This window comes from Eptesicus fuscus, chromosome 4 (assembly GCF_027574615.1).
Source record: "Eptesicus fuscus isolate TK198812 chromosome 4, DD_ASM_mEF_20220401, whole genome shotgun sequence".
In the NCBI taxonomy this organism is placed as follows: Eukaryota; Metazoa; Chordata; class Mammalia; order Chiroptera; family Vespertilionidae; genus Eptesicus; species Eptesicus fuscus.
Window position 1 is genome coordinate 100344866 of NC_072476.1, and position 20960 is coordinate 100365825.

A 20960-nucleotide genomic window follows, 5' to 3' on the forward strand; every position below is an offset into this window, starting at 1 on the left:
GCAACCACCAGGAGCTGGAAGGGGCAAGGAGGATCCTCCCGAGAGACTTCAGAGGGACTGTGGTTCTGCCCACGCCTGGATTCCAGAATACGTTTGTTTCCGTTGTTTGGAGCCATCCATGTTTGAGGTGATTTGTTCCAGCAATCACAGGAAACTAACACAGCTGTATCTCGGACATTTTCCGGCTGCTCATCCACCGGAAACCCTGGTGCTTTGAGAACCAGAGGTTTCTATACCCGCAGGGGTTCATCTGTTGCCACAGGGAGACCACGAGAGTTGCCACAATATTTCAAGGGCCTGAGTCCGGGACTAAAATGAGTGTGCAGAGTTAGAGAAACACAGGCTGGTGCTGGGGATGGAGGGACGGAGGGCCCAGCACCTGCCTAGTCGTAGGAGGGAAAGAAGGAGGGGTTGCTTTCCCCACCTGCAACCTATGACCTCTCATCCTTCACAGAGTATCACGCACTTCAGCCGAGGGAGGGAGACGAGACAGGAGCCCCATGCCAATGGGGTTTGGCCAAGAAGGAGGTCAAGGTTCCACCTTTCAGTGACCACTCAGGACAGTTAGCAGATAAAAGCTGGTTCCTTCCCAGGGGCAGCTCAGGGACAGGGGGTGAAGGAGCAATGGGGTGACTCGGGGCTCCCATCCAAGGGACTCCTTTGCCCAGGAATGAGGACATCTTGCAACCTTTTCACTGCCAGGGGACAACTCCCCACCACAGCCCAGGTCCCTGACCCCTCCTGGCTCTGGTGACCCGGAGAGTGGCCCGATCCAGCTTCCCAACTAGGCTCTTGCACTAAGAAAACGTTTCTGTTCATTAAGAGTTCATGAAAATTTGAAATCATATCCTCACAGCAAACTGACTTGTCCATTTTCTTGTTTTTAAATAACGTTTTTGAAGTACTAGATTTGAGCTTGAGTCATGTATTTTACTGTGTTGTGTTGTGCTGTGCTGTGTTGTACTGTGTTGTATTATATTGTATATTTTTTAGTCAGGGAAATATAAGGGAGAGCAGAGCTCTGTGAGACCTGTGATCTGGTGACTTTGCTGCAGGGACAGTGTGACCAGGGATGGGATACTGCAGGCAGCTGACAACTTACCTGAACAATTTGTACATCAAAGTTTGTCTTGTCAGCAGGCTGGAGGTTTCCAGGCCACTTTTAATGTCCCCACTGCTGGAAGCCAGCCCAGTCACCATCAAAGGAGACAGCAGGGGTGACCTGCTGGGAGCCAGCGAGCATGTGAAGGGCCTCAATGAGGGGCAAGGGCCACGCGCAGAAGTCCTCATCAGGGGGACCTTCTTGGCTGAGGAGCACAGACTGCTCTAGAGGCCCTCAGACGGAGTGCCCCCGGGGCACACTTTAGGCCTCCCCTACCGCATCCCTAGGTTCCATGGGAAGGAATTTTGAGTTTCAAGGTTTGTGCAGTATTAGTCAGGAAAACCTTCCCCCTCTCCCACTCACTTTTCATGTCCCAGTTCTCAGACTTTTTGAATAGGTCTGCCCCTTGTATGTTACCTCCCTATTCACCCATATTTCCACCCATCACATACACACATCATTTGTTCTTTCACAAACAACTAATGCAAATATCTCCAATAACAATATTGACCTAGAACAAGGTTTCATTTAAAATTTGACCTCTTATTTAGGGCCTTCCTTAATCATTATAATTTTGATAAGTGGGACTATAATTTTTAATGCATCAGACTTCAGATTTCCTAAACACAGAGTAGAACTTTACAAATATATAAGAGCTCTTTGTTTTTAGTCCCATCAAATACACATAAATGATGAACTGTGTGTGATTGTAATATTTTTAGAGCTAAAAAGAAAAAAATAGTTTCTATAAATTAGGAGAAAATATTAAATTTGGGGTAGGAAAAAACTATCTTGAAACACAAAATGCAAATATTTCAGAAGAGGTGGCCTGCAAAGAGATTATCCTATCTAATAAAAGAGTAGTATGCAAATTGACCATCACTCCAACACACAAGATGGCTGCCCCATGTGGACACAAGATGGCCACCACAAGATGGCCAACAGGTGAGGGCAGTTGGGGGTAACCATGCCTGCAGGGGAGGGCAGTTAGGGGTGACCAGGCTGGCAGGGGAGGGCAGTTGGGGGTACCAGGCCTGTAGGGGAAGGCAGTTGGGGGCAACCATGCCTGCAGGGGAGAACAGTTAGGGGTGATCAGGCTGGCAGGGGAGGGCAGTTAGGGGTGACCAGGCTGGTAGGGGAAGGCAGTTGGGGGGGACCAGGCCTGCAGGGGAGGGCAGTTGTGGGGGAACCAGGCCTGCAGGGAGGGCACTTGGGGGGGACCAGGCCTGAAGGGGAGGGCAATTGGGGGCGACCAAGCCAGCAGGGGAGGGCAGTTAGGGGGGACCAGGCCTGCAGGGGAGGGCAGTTAGGGGTTACTGGGCCAACAGGGGAGGGCAGTTGGGGGCGACCAGGCCGGCAGGGGAGGGCATTAGGGGCGACCGGGCCGGCAGGGGAGCAGTTAGGCATCAGGCTGGCAGGGGAGTGGTTAGGGGGTGATCAGGCTGGCAGGCAGAAGCAGTTAGGGGCAATCAGGCAGGCAGGCAGGCAAGCTGTTGGGAGCCAGCAGTCCTGGATTGTGAGAGGGATGTCCGAAAGGGGCAGTCGGACATCCCTTGAGGAATCCCAGATTGGAGAGGGTGCAGGCTGGGCTGAGGGATACCCGCCCCACACACGTGCCCTTGCACGAATTTCATGCATCGGGCCTCTAGTTTTAATGAATGAAAAAGTATTCATTGGTATCTTAAAACATTTTTTAAATGTTATCTTTGAAAAATAAAGTAAAAGTATGTCAGAAGAAGAAACTGCACATTTATTTTAATCCAAATAAGTGACATTAAAAATACTGATATATTTCCTTAGCTGGTTTGGCTCAGTGGTAGAGTGTTAGCCTGCGGACTGAAGGGTCCCAGGTTCAATTCCAGTCAAGGGCAGAGTAGGGGGCATGCAGGAGGCAGCCAATCAATGATTTTTTCACATCATTGATGTTTCTATCTCTCTCCCCCTCTCCCTTCCTTTCTGAAATCAATAAAAATATATTTTTATAAAATACTGGTATATTTCATTGTTTCATTTGCTAATTTATACACACAGGTTTATTCAAATATCACACTCTGGTACCATAAGAATGTTTATTTCACGAGTGATATTTAATTCTATAACCACAATTTCCCCACATTTTTACATTATCACATCTTTTTTTCTACACTTTTAAAACATTAAGTACAGAATTTATTAGAAGTTCAAAGGAAAGGTACATTCTTTCTGCTGAATAATATATTTAACTTAAAGATGATTAACCTTTTGGATATCAAAACCAAAGCTGCTGGGGTCACATTTATTTGGGGGTTCCAAAATAGCCCTGAGGTCTAAATAGGAAAATACCTCTTATAAACAAACAAACACTCTCACTTCAAAATAAAACACTATGAAATTTACAGAATCACATCCGGACTCAACATTTTCACAATATCCAGAACCTACTGGATTTTTAGAAATGACAACGAAGATAGCTTTACATCCAGAACACAGCTTATCCCAAGATGAAACATAACTGGAAATCTGGCCCCTGTGTGGCCTGCTCACACACATCCGCAGATCCCAGGGAAGTCCCAGGCAGGACGATTCGAATGAAGAGAATTTCAATGCGATTGGCTTTTCCTGTTTCTATGAATGGGGTGTGTTATTGAAATTCCTTAGGATGTTCCAAAGGCTCCCAGAGTTGCTGGTAATATTTCTGGGTGTATAGCTTTTCTTTATAGTTTTCATCAAATTCAACATTGCTGTGCAGTTCCAAACCAGGTTCTAGAACTTCTGCTCCCAAACTGCTGTTAAAGTGCTTCCACGTGACACTTCCTAATGCATCCGGTCAACACAGGCCCGCTCTACCCGGGATGGCGGCCTCATTTTGGTTTCTCTTCTACATTTTCCTTAAAAACAATACAAAGGTATCACAGTCTGATGGACCGATTTCTCTCAAGCCCCAAACTATGTTACCTTTGATTAGAGTATCTAACATGGAGGCCGACTTGGGAAAATCTTAGCACTTCTTAAGGGTAAAATGTGGATTCTCTGTTAGCCTGGCGCCAAATCTCAGGGGAGTCAGCCCCCACCTGGTGGCCACTCTCCAACCAGAGTCCTCTGAGTCAGGGTCCCTCCGTGCCAAGCATGTCAAATGAGCCATCCCCGGCTATGGAACCTCGCCAAGGAGCTCCTATACTAGTCCCCTGGGCCAAACGGCCTCTGAAAAGGAAGTCCTGTGTTAGGACACACTGGCTGTGTTACACGTGTGTTGGCCTGAGTGCCCACAGTGGCCTTGGGCTGTCCGGTCCTCCTGAATACACACCGTCCAAGCAGGTCACCCCGGGCATTCCCCGGGAGCCACAGTGAGGCCACAGCAGCCAGGTCTCCTCTCAGATCATGTGTGTGCACGCGTGTGTGCGTGTGCGTGTGCGCGCGCGTGTGTGCACACTCACACCTTATCACACACTGTCCGCTCTGGCACAGCTTGCTGCTGCGGGCTGTCACGGCACCACAGGGCCACATCTGTCACGCGCGTGTGTGCACACTCACACCTTATCACACACTGTCCGCTCTGGCACAGCTTGCTGCTGCGGGCTGTCACGGCACCACAGGGCCACATCTGTCACGTCGGCTCATTTCAGGCTGGGTCGGAGCGAGGAGGTTGTGTACTGTACGCGGCACTGCCTTCGTCCGAGTCACTCAAAAATCAGCTCATCAGTCCTGGTGGTTGCAGGGTTTCCTATTTCTTTGAAAAAATAACCTCCGGAGGAAGGTCTTTGGCCACTTATTTTAAATGTTAATGAAGAACCACGTGAATTCAAGGGCACCGAGGTGAGCAGCTGACTCAGCAGGTGCACAGAGCAGATGCCCAAATAAGTTCTAAAAGCATGGACGTGCGCTCCGAGGAGGGAGCAACCTCAGTTGGGAAGAGCCGTTTCTGTGTTGAGTGCTTTGTGGCAGCCGACAACTCTGCTGGACGGTTTTCTGTCATAAACGTGACCTGGTTGTCTTAGAAGGAGTGACTGTGCTCGACCTTCCACCCTTCCTTCCCCAGACGACCCTGGCCCTTCCCGCAGCTGCTGGATGGGACCCGGCTAACGCGAGCCAGCTGCAGGGGAAACTGAGGCCCAGGCCCGCGGGCCCAGGGCCAGGTGCAGAATCCAAACATTCCCTACTGCGGAGCAGAGGGTCCTGAGCATGTCAGACCTTCCCAACGCTGTAAACAAGACCAAGTGCTAGCGTTTTCACATATGAAGGGCTGGTTGTGACTAACAGTGATGGGCAACCTTTTGAGCTTGGTGTTTCAAACTTCGCCAAAAAACTGAGCATAACTCGGGTAGTGTGTCCCTTTGAGGAAAAAACATTATTTCGCAATATTTATAGTTTAAATAACATAAATGTTTCATCCTCGGCATGTGGCCGCCTCAGCGGCCGCGTGTCATCGGAAATGGCACTGACACGCGTGTCAGAGGTTCGCCATCACTGGACTAGGAGCTTCCAATCGTTTGCGGTAAATCTTAATTCTCCCGGGAACAACCGTGTTGTATGAGGGTGGAAAAGTGAGCGAGCGTGAACCTGCAGGTGAGCCTGCGGGCAGAGGGACAGCTGATAGCAGCGGGGCTGTAGCTCATCCCACAGAGCGAGCTTAGCGAGGTTCTGGAAAGAGGGCTTCTCTCTCCTGTAGTGTGGACGGGGCGGACACCCTGCTCCTGCCAGAGGCTACAGGAGCCCAGTCACACCCACTCCTTAGTCTCGGCTCATTTATTTACGCCTCAGGGAGGTTTCTTCATACCTCGGTGCCCAGGATTCTTCCCCGGGGACAGCAGGCTTCCCATCCATTGCAGGGCCGGGGTCTGGCTCCACTCATGCGATTCAGCTTCACAGACAGCAGCCTAGCCTCCACTCAGCCGGACGGCCAGAGACCTGGTCACCCACGGCCCGCAGAGGCCGCCTGGAACGGTCCCTCCGAGCCACAAGTCCCACTTCCAAATGACATCACGAAATCCAGCCTTTTCGGCACAGTGAGCCTCGGGCCTTAGGAGGGCCCGCAGTTGAGATGACGAAGGGACTGTATTGCCCGCCTTCATATTCCTGAGGTGTCGCATGCTGCCCATCAGAGCCGCGTCAAAAAGGTAGAGGTCCCTAATGCTCTGGGGCATCTCCCTCGTGCAGCCAGAACCCTGGAAGGGGCACCAGGCCATCCCAGGCGCCCAGGCCATCCCAGACAACCGCCCGGTGTTCCCTGCTGCTCCCACTCTGAGCTTGGCGCTGGGCTGGCAGCAGCACCCTTGATCACATGAGCACATAAAAAGGGAGTCATTCACACCACACCCTAATGTCAGATGGGGAGGAGCCAGCTCTGCAGTCACAGCGATGAAGGGTCCATCTGTTATCACTGCCACCGCAGCTCCCACGGGTGAGCTTCTCTTTATACACACAGAGGCTGCTGAGAGGCGCTGAAGTGACTCCATGTCCACCCCAGAGCCCTGGAGCAGCAGGTCCCGGGTTTCCAACAACCAGGAAATCTCGACCGAGGGGCCATTCCCAGACATCTCCCTGGGAAACAGCAGCACGGACGTTGCCTTAGACACGTTTCCTCTGTCTAGTTTAATCGTAATTCACACAAACACTAAAAGGTATTAAAGCATACTTCCACTCTGCCCCTAACTATGTTTATATATAAATCCCTGAGAAGGTACCTGTCAAGTTGAAATTTACTATTTATAGTTCATTAACATCCGGGTGCAAGCAGACACCAGACCCTCCCCCCACTGTACATCGATTGGTGGGGGGCGGGGGGGTGTTGTCATCTGTCAGGAGAGAAACTTAGGGCTCCCTCCCTAAAAGCCGGGGCGGGGCGGAGTTCTAAGCCACCTGCAGGGACGCTGGAAAAATCTGCCCTTCGTTCACTATGGTGTGTTTGGAGGGCATGACGTGAACACTCAACAGGGACACCACACTGCCTCTCTGAATGGCCTTGCTTTCCTGCCCTGTTTAGACCTCAGAGCAGTGGGGCTAGGGATGAGCAAGGCAGTTAGCCAAATCTGGAGAAGGAAACGGGCAGAGGAAGAAAAGGCAAGTGAGGAAAAAGAGAGGAGGCGAAGGGGATGGCAGGGAACGAATGTGACAACGCCAAGGAGACATGGAAATCAGAAGGGCCAGCCGTGCCCCTGCCCTGACACTGGGGGACAGGGGCAGGGACTGGCCCCTCAGTGAGACACTGCCGCCAGCCACTCAAAGCAACAAAAATACATCAACATCGAAAACGGGATCTGAAAGGATGCCAGACCGTCAGAGAGACCAGGGGTGCTTCCACTTTGGGGACCAGCCCTCATCCTGGCCAGTCCCACCTCTTGGGCACCAGGGTGACCTGCAGCCAGCTGCTACCAGCGATGCTCAAAGTGGGCCCAGCCCTCTGCGCCATCCTTCCTGTGCTCTCTGGAATGCGGGCGGAACTCACTACCATCTGCCTGTAAAAGCTGAGTTATCACCACACCTATTCCCCATGAGTTCAGGCGCAATGTGCAACAGTGAGGGTGTTGGGGAGTGAGTACGGGACCCCTGGCTGCTCAATGCCTGGTGGTGCCGAGTGGGAGGGAATAGAGAGGCCAGTGCCGCCACCACCCACAGCATGAGACAGCCGGGCACGGGTCCCGATGTAGCCAGTGAGCACGATTTGACCTGTGAATCCAGGAGGATAATGAAGAGCTTCTCACTCTCTGTAATCTTTTAAATCTAAGCTTCCAAGCAGGACATAAATAAAGTGCTGTCAGTAGTGCATATGTGACCCATACTCTACAGCCCAGATGGCCGGAGATTCATTAGAGTTTCTCAGTGCTTGGCAGATTTAAAAAAAAAAAAAAAAAAAGTATGGACAGAAAACTCCCACTGAGAGTTCAGGGCCCAGGGCAAGCCACAGCTGTGCTCTGCCAAAGTCCCCACATCTTGGAAATTCTACACAGTCGGTGTGAGGATAAAGTGAGCATCGGGCAGCTCTCAAAGGAAAAGGAGAAGGCAGTCCACACCGGGGGTCCTTGGCACTGAGTCGGAGGAGGGCGCCGCCCAGCCCTCTGGAGGAGACTTTGCCTAAAAGTCAGTTCTAATCCCTGTTCCTCTACCCGTTACCCCCCTGCATTCCAGGGGTTTCACTCTGGGGTCCTTACCCGTGTTGCATCTTTCTAATATTTTAAGAACATCTGAACTCAATTTATCAAAGAGTACATATGACTTACTTTGTTTTTCTAATAATAATAATAATAATAATAATGTATTAGATTTGCCCCATTTGTTAAAAATAGTTTTGCCTCTTATATCTGTTTTGGAATATGTTAAAGATTTTGTATCAGCTTATCTAAAATCCCTTGCTTAAAATGAGTTTAGTTCCAGCAATAAATACATGCTTCTCTATGCACTCTCATACTTTGACAATAGGTTTTTCTTCACTGTTATTTCTGTGTGGATAAAATAGCTTTAACAAATAAGATACAAGGAAATCTGATTCCTGTCTGACTTGATCATTTTGCTATAAAAAAAAATGTCTCCATCAAATAGAAACAAATATTTGGCATTACTTATTCAAATCAGTAAGAATATACAGGGCTATAGGTACCCACAATGAGAATGGAAAGCAAGATCAAAATCAAACGGTAAAAAAGGAGGGAGAATTTCCTAAGTTCCGTATGAAATCATAGAGATATCACAAATAATTATTGCTAGGAACAGTATTTTAAACAAAGGATCTTAAGGTAAATGCATTAAAACGGTCTTAAATACAAACAGCTCTACCACCAGTAAAATGCTGCAAATTTGATCGTGATTAAAATACAAAATTATACAGAAAATGCCCTTTGATAACTTGGTCTTAAAATTTTCTTGAGGTTCTAAAGGTAGGCTTTTAGGCTAATTGCCCGCCAGGTGTATTTGATGGCTAGAAGAACTGGTTTTAGGCAAAGCTATTTGTGCTGTGACCGATTCACCCCTGGGTGCAGCCTGAACAAACATGGATTGCTTTCTGGGGCCCCCAGAGGATCCTGTCCCGCAGGAGAAAGTGGGGCCCAGAGCGGAGAGGGCGGGCGGGAGGCGCATCCTTCCCTGCGCGCAGCCACGTACCCTCCCCGCTGCCGGCTCCAAGGGCGCAGCATCCCGACCAGCTCCCCTCACGTCCTTTTCCTCCAGGGCGCCGCCCGCCTTCCCTTCTGCGCGGCTGCCACCCGCTGCTTCTCCGCCTCCTCCGCCTTCCTCTTCTCCTCCTTGGCCTCCTTGTACCTCCACTTGGGCAGCTGCAGGTGCGAGTTGTCCTTGGCGCCGCCCTTCGCGGGCGCCCGCTCGGGCTGGAAGGTGGGCGTGGGCGCCTTGGTGATGCGCACCCGGGGGATGGCCACGCCCGGCCGCACGCTGCTCCTCCTCCGCAGCGGCAGCGCCAGGAGGCTGGCCTTCCGCGGGGCGCCCGCCGGCGGCTGCGGAGACGCGAGGCTGGCTCTCGGGGCCCCCTCTCTGGAGGCACCCACAGCCTGAGAGGTCCGGAATTGCGGCTCGGGGTCCTCCACCTTGTCCCTCTCCTGGGCACGGGTGTCTGGGGCCCCGGGAGCCTCCAGGATTTCCTGTACCGCCAGCCGCCTTTTCCCCACGCAGGGGGGGTTCTCGGGGCACACAGTCTGGCAGGCGATGGCCACAGCAGGACTGTAGAGACTCGTGGTCATCCTGACCATGTGGTCCAGGACGCCCCCATCCTCCAGGCCCTGGCGCGAGCGGGAGGCCAGCGTGGACCGCACAAACTCCGTGAGCCTCTGCAAGCAGTTTTTGGAGTTCCCCGGCTTCAGAACCCCCTCGAGGGGCAGCGGCAGCTCTGGCTTGTACTTTTCCCCAAACTGCTCCGGGCAGGGGCGCTCCAGCAGCCTCCCGAAGAGGCGCACCGCCTCCGTCCGCCCCGTGTACGTGGCCCACTCCTGGGGCGACATCCCGCGGTGGGGGTCCCTGGCGTGGACATCCGCCCCTGAAAAACACAAAACACACACAGTTATGATGGAGGTAGCAAGTGGAATGAAACCAAGGTCAAACTTCCAGAACCTAATAGCAGACTCTCGCCCCAGCCAGGTGGATGAACCTGCCTCTGGCCGTCCCCTGCTGAGTTTCCTATTATAACACAACCCACCTTGACACGCTCCATTTAATGGCTTCTCTTTCCTAAATAAAACCACCTGACCTCCGGCACCCACACATTGGAATTTTTGAAGAAATGAGATTTCTTGGCTTTCCAGCAATGGAGAGATGAAGACAGCACAGGTGCTCTGTGAACAGGCGACTGTTGCTGCTAGAATGTTCTAAAAATCCAACAGTACCGGTCCCTTGCATCTACACTGAGTGGCCAGATTATTATGATCTCTGAACACATAGTAATCTGGCCACTCAGAGTGTGTGTGTGTGTGTGTGTGTGTGTGTGTGTGTGTGTGTGTATTAGAGGCCCGGTGCATGGGTGGGGTCCTGCCAGCCTGGCCAGGGGAAGGGGACATGGGCTGTTGGCCGGCCTGCCTGCTGGTCGAACTCCTGGTCGAGGGGGCAATTTGCATATTAGCCTTTTATTACATAGGACATACACTGAGTGGCCAGATTATTATGCATTCAGAGATCATAATAATCTGGCCACTCAGTGTATTTATTACCTCCCTTCCCCCTACCCCCCCCCCACAGGCCTCTGTGAGGATTTATGGTTGTGATCTTGCAGACATGGAAGGCCGTTCACTTCTCACGCTGAGTGGTGAGTTGATGGTGGCTCTGTCATCTCTACCAGCCTGTGAGCTCCTCCAATACCAAGGCCACACCTCACTGTTATTTTCTCACCACACAGCACACTGGCTGGTGGGAGGCGTACATTTAATAAAGGTTTGTTCCAGGACGGATGGTGGTCACATTGTAGATGTGGTTAACATCCACAACCGGTTGACTTGAAGTCACGGAGACTGCCTGAGGTAATGTGGGTGGGCCTTGTCCAATCGGCTGATGGTCTTAAAAACAAAACCCGAATTTCCCGAGAAGAAGGGGTTCAGCTTCAAGACCGCAGCATCAGCTCCTACACCGGTGTCTAGCCCACTGGCCTGCCCTGCAGACCTGGAGCTTGCCAACTCCCAAACCACGTAAGCCAGTTCCTTACACCTCTTAATAAAATAAACGTCTTAATATACTAGTATATCACTCATTGGTTCTGTTTCCCTGGAGAACCCTGACTCCTACACCCTCACAGTCTCACTCACACTAGTCACTTCCTTAATAAATCCACACCACCCACTGGGCGCTCCTAATACCTCATACGTTTCAGAACTAATAAGGAATTGCTGTTCAATTCATCTTGGTCCAATCTCAGCCCCATATACAGTTAAAAATCACTCAGGATTTCAAGTCCCATTAGTCATGTTTCCACAGGCGAATCGATGTGGAGAAGTGGGGCGACTATCTCGTCTGTGAGTCCCCAGGGACCAGGCTGGCTGAGACTTCCGTCCCACGCAGACCCAGGTGTCTGACTGTGGTGACTGGTCAATATGTGCTGAACCGAGCCGAGCAGGGGAGCCTGGCGGCCCCGTGGCCCCCCGGCCTAGGCAGATCCAGCTCCCCTGGTTTCACCTGGTAATGCTCCTAATCCTGTGACACATTAAAGAATAGCCATATTAGAAGAGTGGTAATTATTTGGAACTGGAAATCAGGGTGGAACTCATTAGCTCGAGTACAATTTATAAACGGACTGAAATGAAAAGGGGGCAGTAAAAGTGTCATTGCAAAAAATAGATGACACATTAAACCTTAATTAATTGCATGTCACTTAAAAAGGAACAAACTGCAAAATTAAAATCTTAATGAACACTGCTTGAAAGAGACATTTTTCAAATGCTAATGGAAAACTAAAGGAGCAGCTGTCCAAAGTTTAGCACGCCTCTTCCTGTTCCTCAGGTACCTTTTCGAGAGGATCCTGGAAAGATACAAACATTCTAAAGGACAAAGGCCATTCTAACTGTGATACAGCCCAAGAGTCTGATTCCTGTGCTAAGTCAGGGAATCACTTCCTTAAGAAATTACTGTTAAGGATAATATTAATGCCCTGGACGTAGTGATCAAATCATGAGACAAGCACTGATGATAAACACATTATACCTACAGTATACCTTCCAGAGAATATGGGAAACTTCTGAAACACCACTGTATCCATCTTCTCCCCATGAGGCTACTGGCCTCCTCACCTCTTACCCAATTTGTTTTGCCCAGGGCGCCAGCCATGCAGACAAGAGTAGGGCTCCTGCCAGAGGGCCCATTTGCTGCCCATGTTGAGTGCTGTGAGATGCCTACACAAAATCCTCTATTTTACTCAAGGGAGCAACATGCTCAGCTCTAAGCAATGTGCCATAATTGGTCTTTCCCGGGGTTTCACAACCTCGGCACTAATGACATTTGGGCCGGGTGGTTATTTGTTGTGGGGGCTGTCCTGTGCACTGTAGGGCTTGTAACAGCATCCCTGGCCTCCACCCACTCGATGCCAGGTGCATTCCACCAGATGTGAAAGCCAAAAACATCCCACACCTGGCCCAATGCAATCCTGTGGCCCGTTTGAGCCCCAGAGAGAAGGCCGTTGCGTCCTGCTAAAGGACCAATGTGGTTGGGCTGCTGCCTTCTGCCTGAAGCAGGAATCTGCAGCCTGAAGCTGTGATGACTATTCTGCAATCATGAGGTGACCAGACAAGCAGCTTGGGGCGAACAAGAGGCAGGAACTGGGTCTGTGATGTTCTCAGGGCCCCGGACCAGCTCTGCGTGGTGAATGCCTACCTCAAAACTTCTACCTGTAGAGGTGAGAAAAATACACGCCCATCTTCTTTAAACCACTGTCAAGTCAGGATTTCTGTTCCTCGCAGCAGGAAGCATTGTAAACAGGTCCTAAAGGAAGACGAGCTACCTTCCGTCACTCATTCTGAGGATGCTTTTCCCAGGTGGTCATGGCCAGGTCCATGGGACCAGCAGGAGACGGGCAGAGTCCCTTTCCTATTTCTCCTACCCCCACCCCCACGTTATCTATGCTTCAAAGCCCAGCCCTGTCTCCCTCCTGCCCACAGGCCTTTCCAGCCACAGAGGACCACTGTAGACCAGCCCTGCAAGCCTCCTCCTTGCCCCCTCTGGCCTGTATCTTGAGGTCTAATCACTAAGACAAGTCAGGATGCAGGGTCCCAGGAAAGAGTCCCCGACAGGCATCAGATCATCTGCCCTCCAGCCCTCTGCACACGGGGGAACTGCCGAAGATTTAATGTGCCCAAGAGCTCCCCTGCCCTGAGGGACCCCCGTTGGAGGATAAATACCCTGGCTTCCCTGGCCCACCCCGAGAGGCATTTCTGAGATGTCTTGTACTAGGTCTTTCCGAGGTTCTAGAAAGGGCTGACTCCCGGCTGCCCACAAGGGTCACCAGCTCCTCAGCACAATTTATTAGCTTTCCTGTCATCCTGGTCTCACTTCTCTCTCCTTCACACCACTTCCCAGGGTCATCCTCCAGAAAAAGGACTTGGCCTCAAGTCCTTGCCTCGGGGTTTGCTTTCATGGGTATCCAAGCTAAGACACTGCCCTGGATGATATGGAATGCCTAGTTTTTAGCCCTCTTTCTGCTTAACAACTTGGAACTATTCCAACTGGGCAAATTCTGTTGATGGGAAAGTCATGCTTCCCTTATAAACAGAAAGAAACCTCTTAGTGATAGCCTACCCTTTGTGATATCATACCTTTGGCTTTCCAGAAGTCCACAGTCAGGGCCAGCCTAGGACAGCGTGACCACACGGTCAATGCCGTCATGTGAGTGCCTCTGCTCCCTCTTCCTCATGAAGCAAGCCTCCCACCTTCTGCTTTGTTCCCTGGAATCACAGGCAACTCCACATTTTTTGTTTGCTTGGCTTCGCTTCCCAGGAGCGGCAGCAATGACACCACCTCTCGGTTCTCATAAGCAAGTCTGGAACCTGCCGGCCTCCGCCGAGTCTGTCTCTCTTCGATCACGCCCTTCATACAGCTTCCTAGCGCCACTTACTTCAACAGGCCTGTCACCGTGGGCATTAATATTCCACTGAATTAACAAGGTGCCGCAGCCTGCCCTGCCATTCTCCTCAGCAGAGCTGGCGTTGCTCCTTGGGAAGCCAGAAACCAAAGAGCCAATAAATCAGCTTTTCAGAACCTGGTTATATTGTTATTAAAATCCAAGGTTCTGGTCGTTCTAACATTACTTTATTCTGCCTGACAAGGTAAGGTAAGAGCTGATATGTGTCTACTAGAGGCCCGGTGCACGAAATTCGTGCACGGGGGTGGGGGAGTGTCCCTCAGCCCAGCCTGCACCCTATCCAATCTGGGACCCCTTGAGGGATGTCCCAGTGGGATAGGGCCTAAACGGGCGGTTGGACATCCCTCTCATAATCCAGGACTGCTGGCTCCCAACCACTCGCCTGCCTCTGCCTGATTGCCCCTAACCGCTTCTACCTGCCAGCCTGATCACCCCCTAACCACGCCCCTGCCAGTCTGATCGACGCCTAACTGCTCCCCAGCCAGCCCAATTGCCCCTAACTGCCCTCCCCTGCCATCCTGGTCACTCCTAACTGCCCTCCCCTGCCAGTCTGATCGCCCCTAACTGTCCTCCCCTGCAGGCCTGGTCACCCCCAACTGCCCTCCCTTGCCAGCCTGGTCACCCCTAACTGCCCTCCCCTGATGGCCTGGTCACCCCCAACTGCCCTCCCCTGCAGGCCTGGTCCCCCCCAACTGCCCTCCCCTGTAGGCCTGGTCACCCCCAACTGCCCTCCCCTGCAGGCCTGGTCCCCACCAACTGCCCTCCCCTGCAGGCCTGGTCCCCTCCCAACTGTCCTCCCCTGCAGGCCTGGGTCCCCCCCAACAGTCCTCCCCTGCTGGCCTGGTCTCCCCCAACTGCCCTCTTCTGCTGCCCCGGTCACCCCTAACTGCCCTCCCTGCTGGCATGATCACCCACAACTGCCCTCCCCTGCAGGCTTGGTCCCCCCCCAACTGCCCTCCTCTGCAGGCCTGGTCCCCCCAACTGCTCTACCCTGCAGGCCTGCCCCCACCAACTGTCCTCCCCTGCAGGCCTGGTCCCCTCCCAAGTGCCCTCCCCTGCAGGCCTGGTCCCCCCCAACTGCCCTCCTCTGCTGGTCTGGTCAACCATAACTGCCCACAACTACCCTCCCCTGCAGACCATCTTGTGGCGGCCATCTTGTATCCACATGGGGGCAGCCATCTTTGGCCACATGGGGGCAGCCATCTTGTGACTTGGAGTAACGGTCAATTTGCATATTATTCTTTTATTAGATAGGATAAGTTCTGAACTATTGGAAAAGGTAAACAGTTCAGGGGGGCATCCAGTTCAATGACTCATCATGTCTAAAAGGAAAATAGTTCCTATTGAATATAATGAAATTGCAACTTGGAAATTCATTCGGTCACAGAGGAACACTGCCCTTGACAAAATGAGGACAAGCTGCACATTTTTATCCCAGCCTTGAATGTGTAGTAATGCTGATGCCTTTCGCTTTGAAATGGCCACAGGGCGGCCATCCTGTGACCAGCTCTCAAGGTACCTTTTGCAGCTGCACATAAATGCCAATCCTAAAGAAATACTCAGGTATTCGGACCTTTAAAAGCTTTAACTTTTCCTAATTTGATATATTAAATGGAAATAAGACAAAAATACTTGTGCAAGTTTTTAAAGTACCTTTCATTTAACAGGTATCCTTATTGCTGTCCACCAAACCCAGGAAAGACATTCAATCACATTTTTTTTTTCTCTTAAAGCATGCATACACATCTACCAGAAGAGGAAAATGAAACTCACTTATCTGGGGGAAAAGAACTGTAAACTAACTCAGTAGTAACAGTAGTACATGGAAATATTCTGGAAGTTAAATACTACAACCAAAGCCCCAAGGGGTGGGGCAAAAGCTCCCCAAGAAAGGTGTCAGGTTTTTATTTGAAGAAGGAATATAGGGCAAGATGGAAGGAAGAAAGTATATGAGAGGGGGAAATTCCATCTTTTCGCACTTACACTAGTTACATCAGTGGTTCTCATCAGGAGGCGACTATGTCCTCCAGGGGATGGTTGCCAATGTCTGGGGATAATTTCGGTTGTCAATCCTGGGGGATGCTGCAGTCACCTGTTGTCAAAGGCCAGGGATGCTGCTGAGCCTCCTACTATTCCCAGCACAGCTCCCAACCGCAAAGAATCACCTGGCCCCAAATGCCAATCGTGCCAAGATTAAGAAACCCTGAGTTACATGCCTGTTGCCCTCAATAAGAAAGTTTAAGTATCTCATCACAAGGATATATTTCAAAGGGAAAAATGTACCATATGTTTTCATGAATGTAACTGATAATTACTGAATACATAAATTCACCCAAAACAATAATAACAACAACAATAACCAACACGGACTGAAGGCTTCCTCCATCCCAGGCACGAGTCCAAGGGCGCCCACACGGGAACTCATTCAACCCCCATCCTGACTTCCTGCAGCAGCTGCTGTCCTTCGCCTCATTTTATAGAAGGGGAAGCTGAGGCTCAGAACACCAGGTGATTGACTGTTGGTATGGACAGGGTAAGTGGAGGAGCTGGAATTTGAAGCCAGGGGTCCTGGCTTCCAAGTATGTTCTGTTGACCATTCTGCTCTGACCACATACTGGTCAGGAATGCACACCCTCAGGGTCTGTACTCATGCGGATTACTCTAGACTGATGGGGCAGGGCTCACAGAGGAGGAAAGAGGAAAAGGAGAGTACAGAAAGACCGATGCCAAATGTGTTATCCACATCACTGAGCGGGAAAGGAACAGCACTAGCGACGAGCAGGCTGCCTGTAAGCAGGCCCATCGCTCAGGAGACCGAAAGGCGTTGCTGTTATCCTGTGACCCTGTGGCCAATGCTGAAACCTCCGCCAGGCCGGGAGGAGAGAGAAACAACAGCGGCACCCAGGCAACTGGCCTATAAACAAAAGGGCTCGTGATTCAAATAAATTCATTGGGAAGAATGCACAGATGTGACTGACCACCACACACTTTTGGCTGAAAAAGAAAATTGCTAACGATCTACCCGAAGTTATAACTAGATCCAGAGTAAAAGCAGATGAAGCGCTTGACCGCCATTTAACCAGAAGTAGGGTCTCTCCCTGGCACGGGACAGGCAGGGCCTACACTCTGTTGAAACTGATGTCTCACTTTGGAAACTGTCACTGAGCCCAAAGCACAGTCAATGGGATTCATTGTAAGTTTGATCTTTTTTTTATTTCCAAGAACATTTCCATCTTCAAAGCCTCTGTCTTCATTTACTGAGTTTATTCTTCTCGCAGCATCCCCTGAAACACTCAGGTTCAGGCAAGAGGAAGAAGAATCTAAATCAAGCTGCAGATCTTATAACCCATCTAATCACAAGGAAAACGACAGATGGGCTCAGACTGGAGGGCACTGCCTTGTGGCCAGTATGCAGACAGTCAAGTCATGGACAAGGAGGCAAGACTAAGAAATTGTCACGACCAGGGGGAATGGGGACACATGACAGCTGAATGTGGGAGCCTGGATGGGACCCTGGAATGGAAAGGGGACATTAGAGGAAGAACTGGTAAAATCTGAGCAAGTCTGGAGTTTGGTGAATAGTCATGTACCAATGTCGGCCTCTCAGGAAGATGCTAACATGGGAGACGAGTGTGGGCTGTATGGGAACTCTCTGTCCTACCTTTGTCACTTTTCCATCCATCTGAAAGGATTCCAAAATAAATTTTTATTTCTTAAAAATAAGTTGTCTAAACAGAAGGACTAGCCTGGGCTGACAGCTCAGAGAGCTTGGCTGCTGTCCTCAGATATGAAGATTGGCAGGGAAATGCCACCTTGGGGAACCCACAGCACCAAGCGGGACTGGTGAGCCCAGGGCCAAGAACAAAATAAGTTAAAATAATGACATTAAATAATGTCAACAGCAGCATCGCATACTGACTGACTCACCCTGTGCCGGACCCTGGGCGTGTGCTTTACACACATTTTTTCTAACTTAATTCTCAAAATAACCCAATGAGGCGGTGCTAACGATGTTGTGATTCCATTTTAGAGTGGGGGAAAGAACTAGAGACTGTCACATGGAATGTGGCTGAGTAGTTCATTAAACATGCACAGCCCCCGAGAGTCTACAAAGTATTTTCCTATTTCATCCTCACGGGGGTGAGAAGGAAGTCACTGTTCCCATTTCACAGATGGACACAGGGAGGCTCAGAGAAGTAAGTGCTTCCTCCAAGATGGCGGCGCCGTGAAGAGCAAAGGGGGTGCCCTGCTGATCCAGAGCTCACAGACCTTTCCACTCTGTGACCCCTCATAGGAAAGGAAGCCGCCACACACCACACCACCATGGGCTCCAACCACCAGCAAGCAGGGATCTAGGATGGCAACGGGGCTGACCCACCATCCCTGCGCCCACCTCCAATAGGACAGACTTGCTGCTCGGCGCCAAGACCAGAGAAGTGGGCGAGGAGGGGTGTCCTGCTGGGTGACCGTGACCTCCCGCCCTACCCTGAAGGTGGCTGCCTTTGTTCTGTTGGTTTCACTCGGATGGTGACAGCCATGTAGCTCACAGAAACTGTTCTTTGTTGCACCCATTAGCCCTTGTTTCCACAGGACTGATTCATCCCTACAGCCCATACCCTTCAAGGCAGCAACATCCGCATCTCGGGGGCCCGGGACGCGCAGGACGGTGGAGACGTACCTGCTAGCATCAGGGCTCGGATGCACTCCGTTCGGCCCTGCATGGCGGCTTTCATCAGGGCCGTGAACCCAAACACGTTCCTCCTTTCAAGGTCAAGACCAGGGAAGTAGTTCAACAAGTAGTTGGTGATGGTGGCATGCCCTGCAAAGAGATTGGCACAGGTGAACAGACCGCACGCCATGGAGACCGCTCATTCCAGGGAGGTCTTCCTAGAGAGAGAGGAACGTCGCCCGGTCCACTTCCCGGGCCAGCCCGTCTGTGGAGTGTGGGTTTGCCCCTCAGACAGCAAGAAAGAATTCATAGGCACGCGTGGCTGTCTCTGCTGCTTTATTCTTGTTCCCTTCGCCCATCCACTGGGAGCTCAGCTGTCCTGTCACATGTTAAGGAGGAACATGAGTAGCCAGGATGCTGCGGGGTGGTGTGCAGAAGTGCTGAGCTGCCTCAGCAGACCCTGCTGGTCAGGGGAAGGTTCTGGTGCTGTCAGCTCCCAGCAGGAGACACCCGTGCCCAGATGCAAACCCAAACGTGAGTCTCAGGGCCACTTCCCAGGGCTCCCCGGCTTCAGGGAGGAGAAAGCTGTCTTGGCAGCAGGAGGATATGCCAGTGCACACTGCCACCCTCTGTTACTGCTCCAAAGTGTCGGTCCCTGTCTTTCATACACAAGCACACGAACACACACACACACACACACACACACACACACACACACACACACACACACACACACACACACACACATGCAGGGAACACAGCTAGTGTTGCTACCAAGATCCTCGGCCAGAAGCCCAAGCAGGTAAGAATACTCATTTGAGAATACAGAGTTCTCCCCTTTATTGTCTTGCACTTCCTAAAGAGACCTGATTTTCTGCTCACTCTTACCTTCATAAGTAGAAGTGGAAAAGGAAAATGTGATATAAAAAAAAAGTATTCCCAGGGGTCTACAGCCACACACCCCCACCACCCCTGCCACCCGAAAACCAAAATGGAGTGGGAGCTTTCCTCAAACAGGGCTCCCTGAGCCACAAAGACAGGCTCTTGGGTCAAAGGACCGAGCACCCCAATGCCCACTGGCCATTATTCTTAAGCCCTTGTGTGACACCTGGGGCCGGATTATTCTCCGTGTAGGGCCGCCCAGTGTACTGTAGACCCCTGGTCTCCAACCACTGGTTGCTGGTAGCAACCACACCCCTCCTCCCACCCTGGCTGTGATGACCCAAAATGTGTCTAGACATTGCCAAATGCCCCCTGTGGGGCAAAATCACCCGCTGAGAAGCACTGTCCTAGTGGGTCAAGCCTCATTGTTTCAGGACTGACCACACCAAGGTGGAAGGGAGCTTCCTCTGCTCTTCACCTTCCCTCGGCCTCCGACCCCCAGGACCACCTCTCAGCTGCATCTCCATCCGGGACCCACTGATGACAGCTACCCTACCTGGGGAGTGGGAGCAGACTGCGGAAGCCCTCTCCTGGGCCAGCTGGCCATGCCGGGTGCCCAGTCCGCATCCTTAGACACGGAAGATCCAGCTCTCTGAAATGCCCCATCCATCCCTACCATGTACATGGGCCTTTGGAACTGACACTGTAGAGTTGCAGGTGTGGGGCCTCGTGGGAATGGCAGTCACTCTCTGTCCTTAACTGGGCACCACCCCCTGCCCCCAGGAGGCCTCTGCACCATGGAGAAGCCAGGACCATGAGGCTCCTTCCAGCTGATTTGGGGAAGGGCACTGGGTGAGATTTGGGACGTGGCAGGAGGAGAGGCCTCCTCCTGAGGATGGGCAGCCTGGAGACACAGGTGCTTCCCTGGGGCTCACCTGACTGCCCTGCAGGTGGCAAGGCTGTGAGCAGAGCGTCACCCAACATTATCTCTGCCCACAGCAGCAAGGAATTGCTGCCCTCCCATCCCCCCAGACAGAGACTAGGACCCAGGTTCCTTCCTTGCAGGGCTGCTTCCCAAGCAATATCAAATCCTCCTCATCAACTTCCAAGTTAAAAACAAACAAGCAACCAAATTTAGACTGCAGACTCTTCTAGAAGCACTGTTGTCTGCCTGCCATTGACCTCAGCCCATTTCCTGAACTCACTGCAAAATTTAAAAAGAGAAACATGCAGCCTTTCTGGGAGAGAAACACTGACTAATATGACCGTGTTGTGGG

The 20960-nt window shown here is 51.5% G+C and overlaps 1 protein-coding gene across 2 annotated transcripts in view; it reads right to left on the minus strand.

Annotated features, from left to right (window-relative positions):
* Positions 1-2831: 2831 nt before the first annotated feature.
* ANKRD33B (ankyrin repeat domain 33B) overlaps positions 2832-20960 on the minus strand; it is a 61622-nt gene continuing 43493 nt past the window's right edge. The window contains exons 3-4 of one of the 2 annotated variants that reach the window (XM_008151660.3): positions 18811-18951; positions 2832-10055 (exon numbers count right to left, since the gene is read on the minus strand). In XM_008151660.3, the coding sequence (XP_008149882.2) occupies positions 9220-10055; positions 18811-18951 (977 nt within the window). In that variant the 3' untranslated portion in view covers positions 2832-9219. The remainder of the gene's footprint in view (positions 10056-18810; positions 18952-20960) is intronic. The other variant, XM_054715268.1, reaches the window with a different exon arrangement.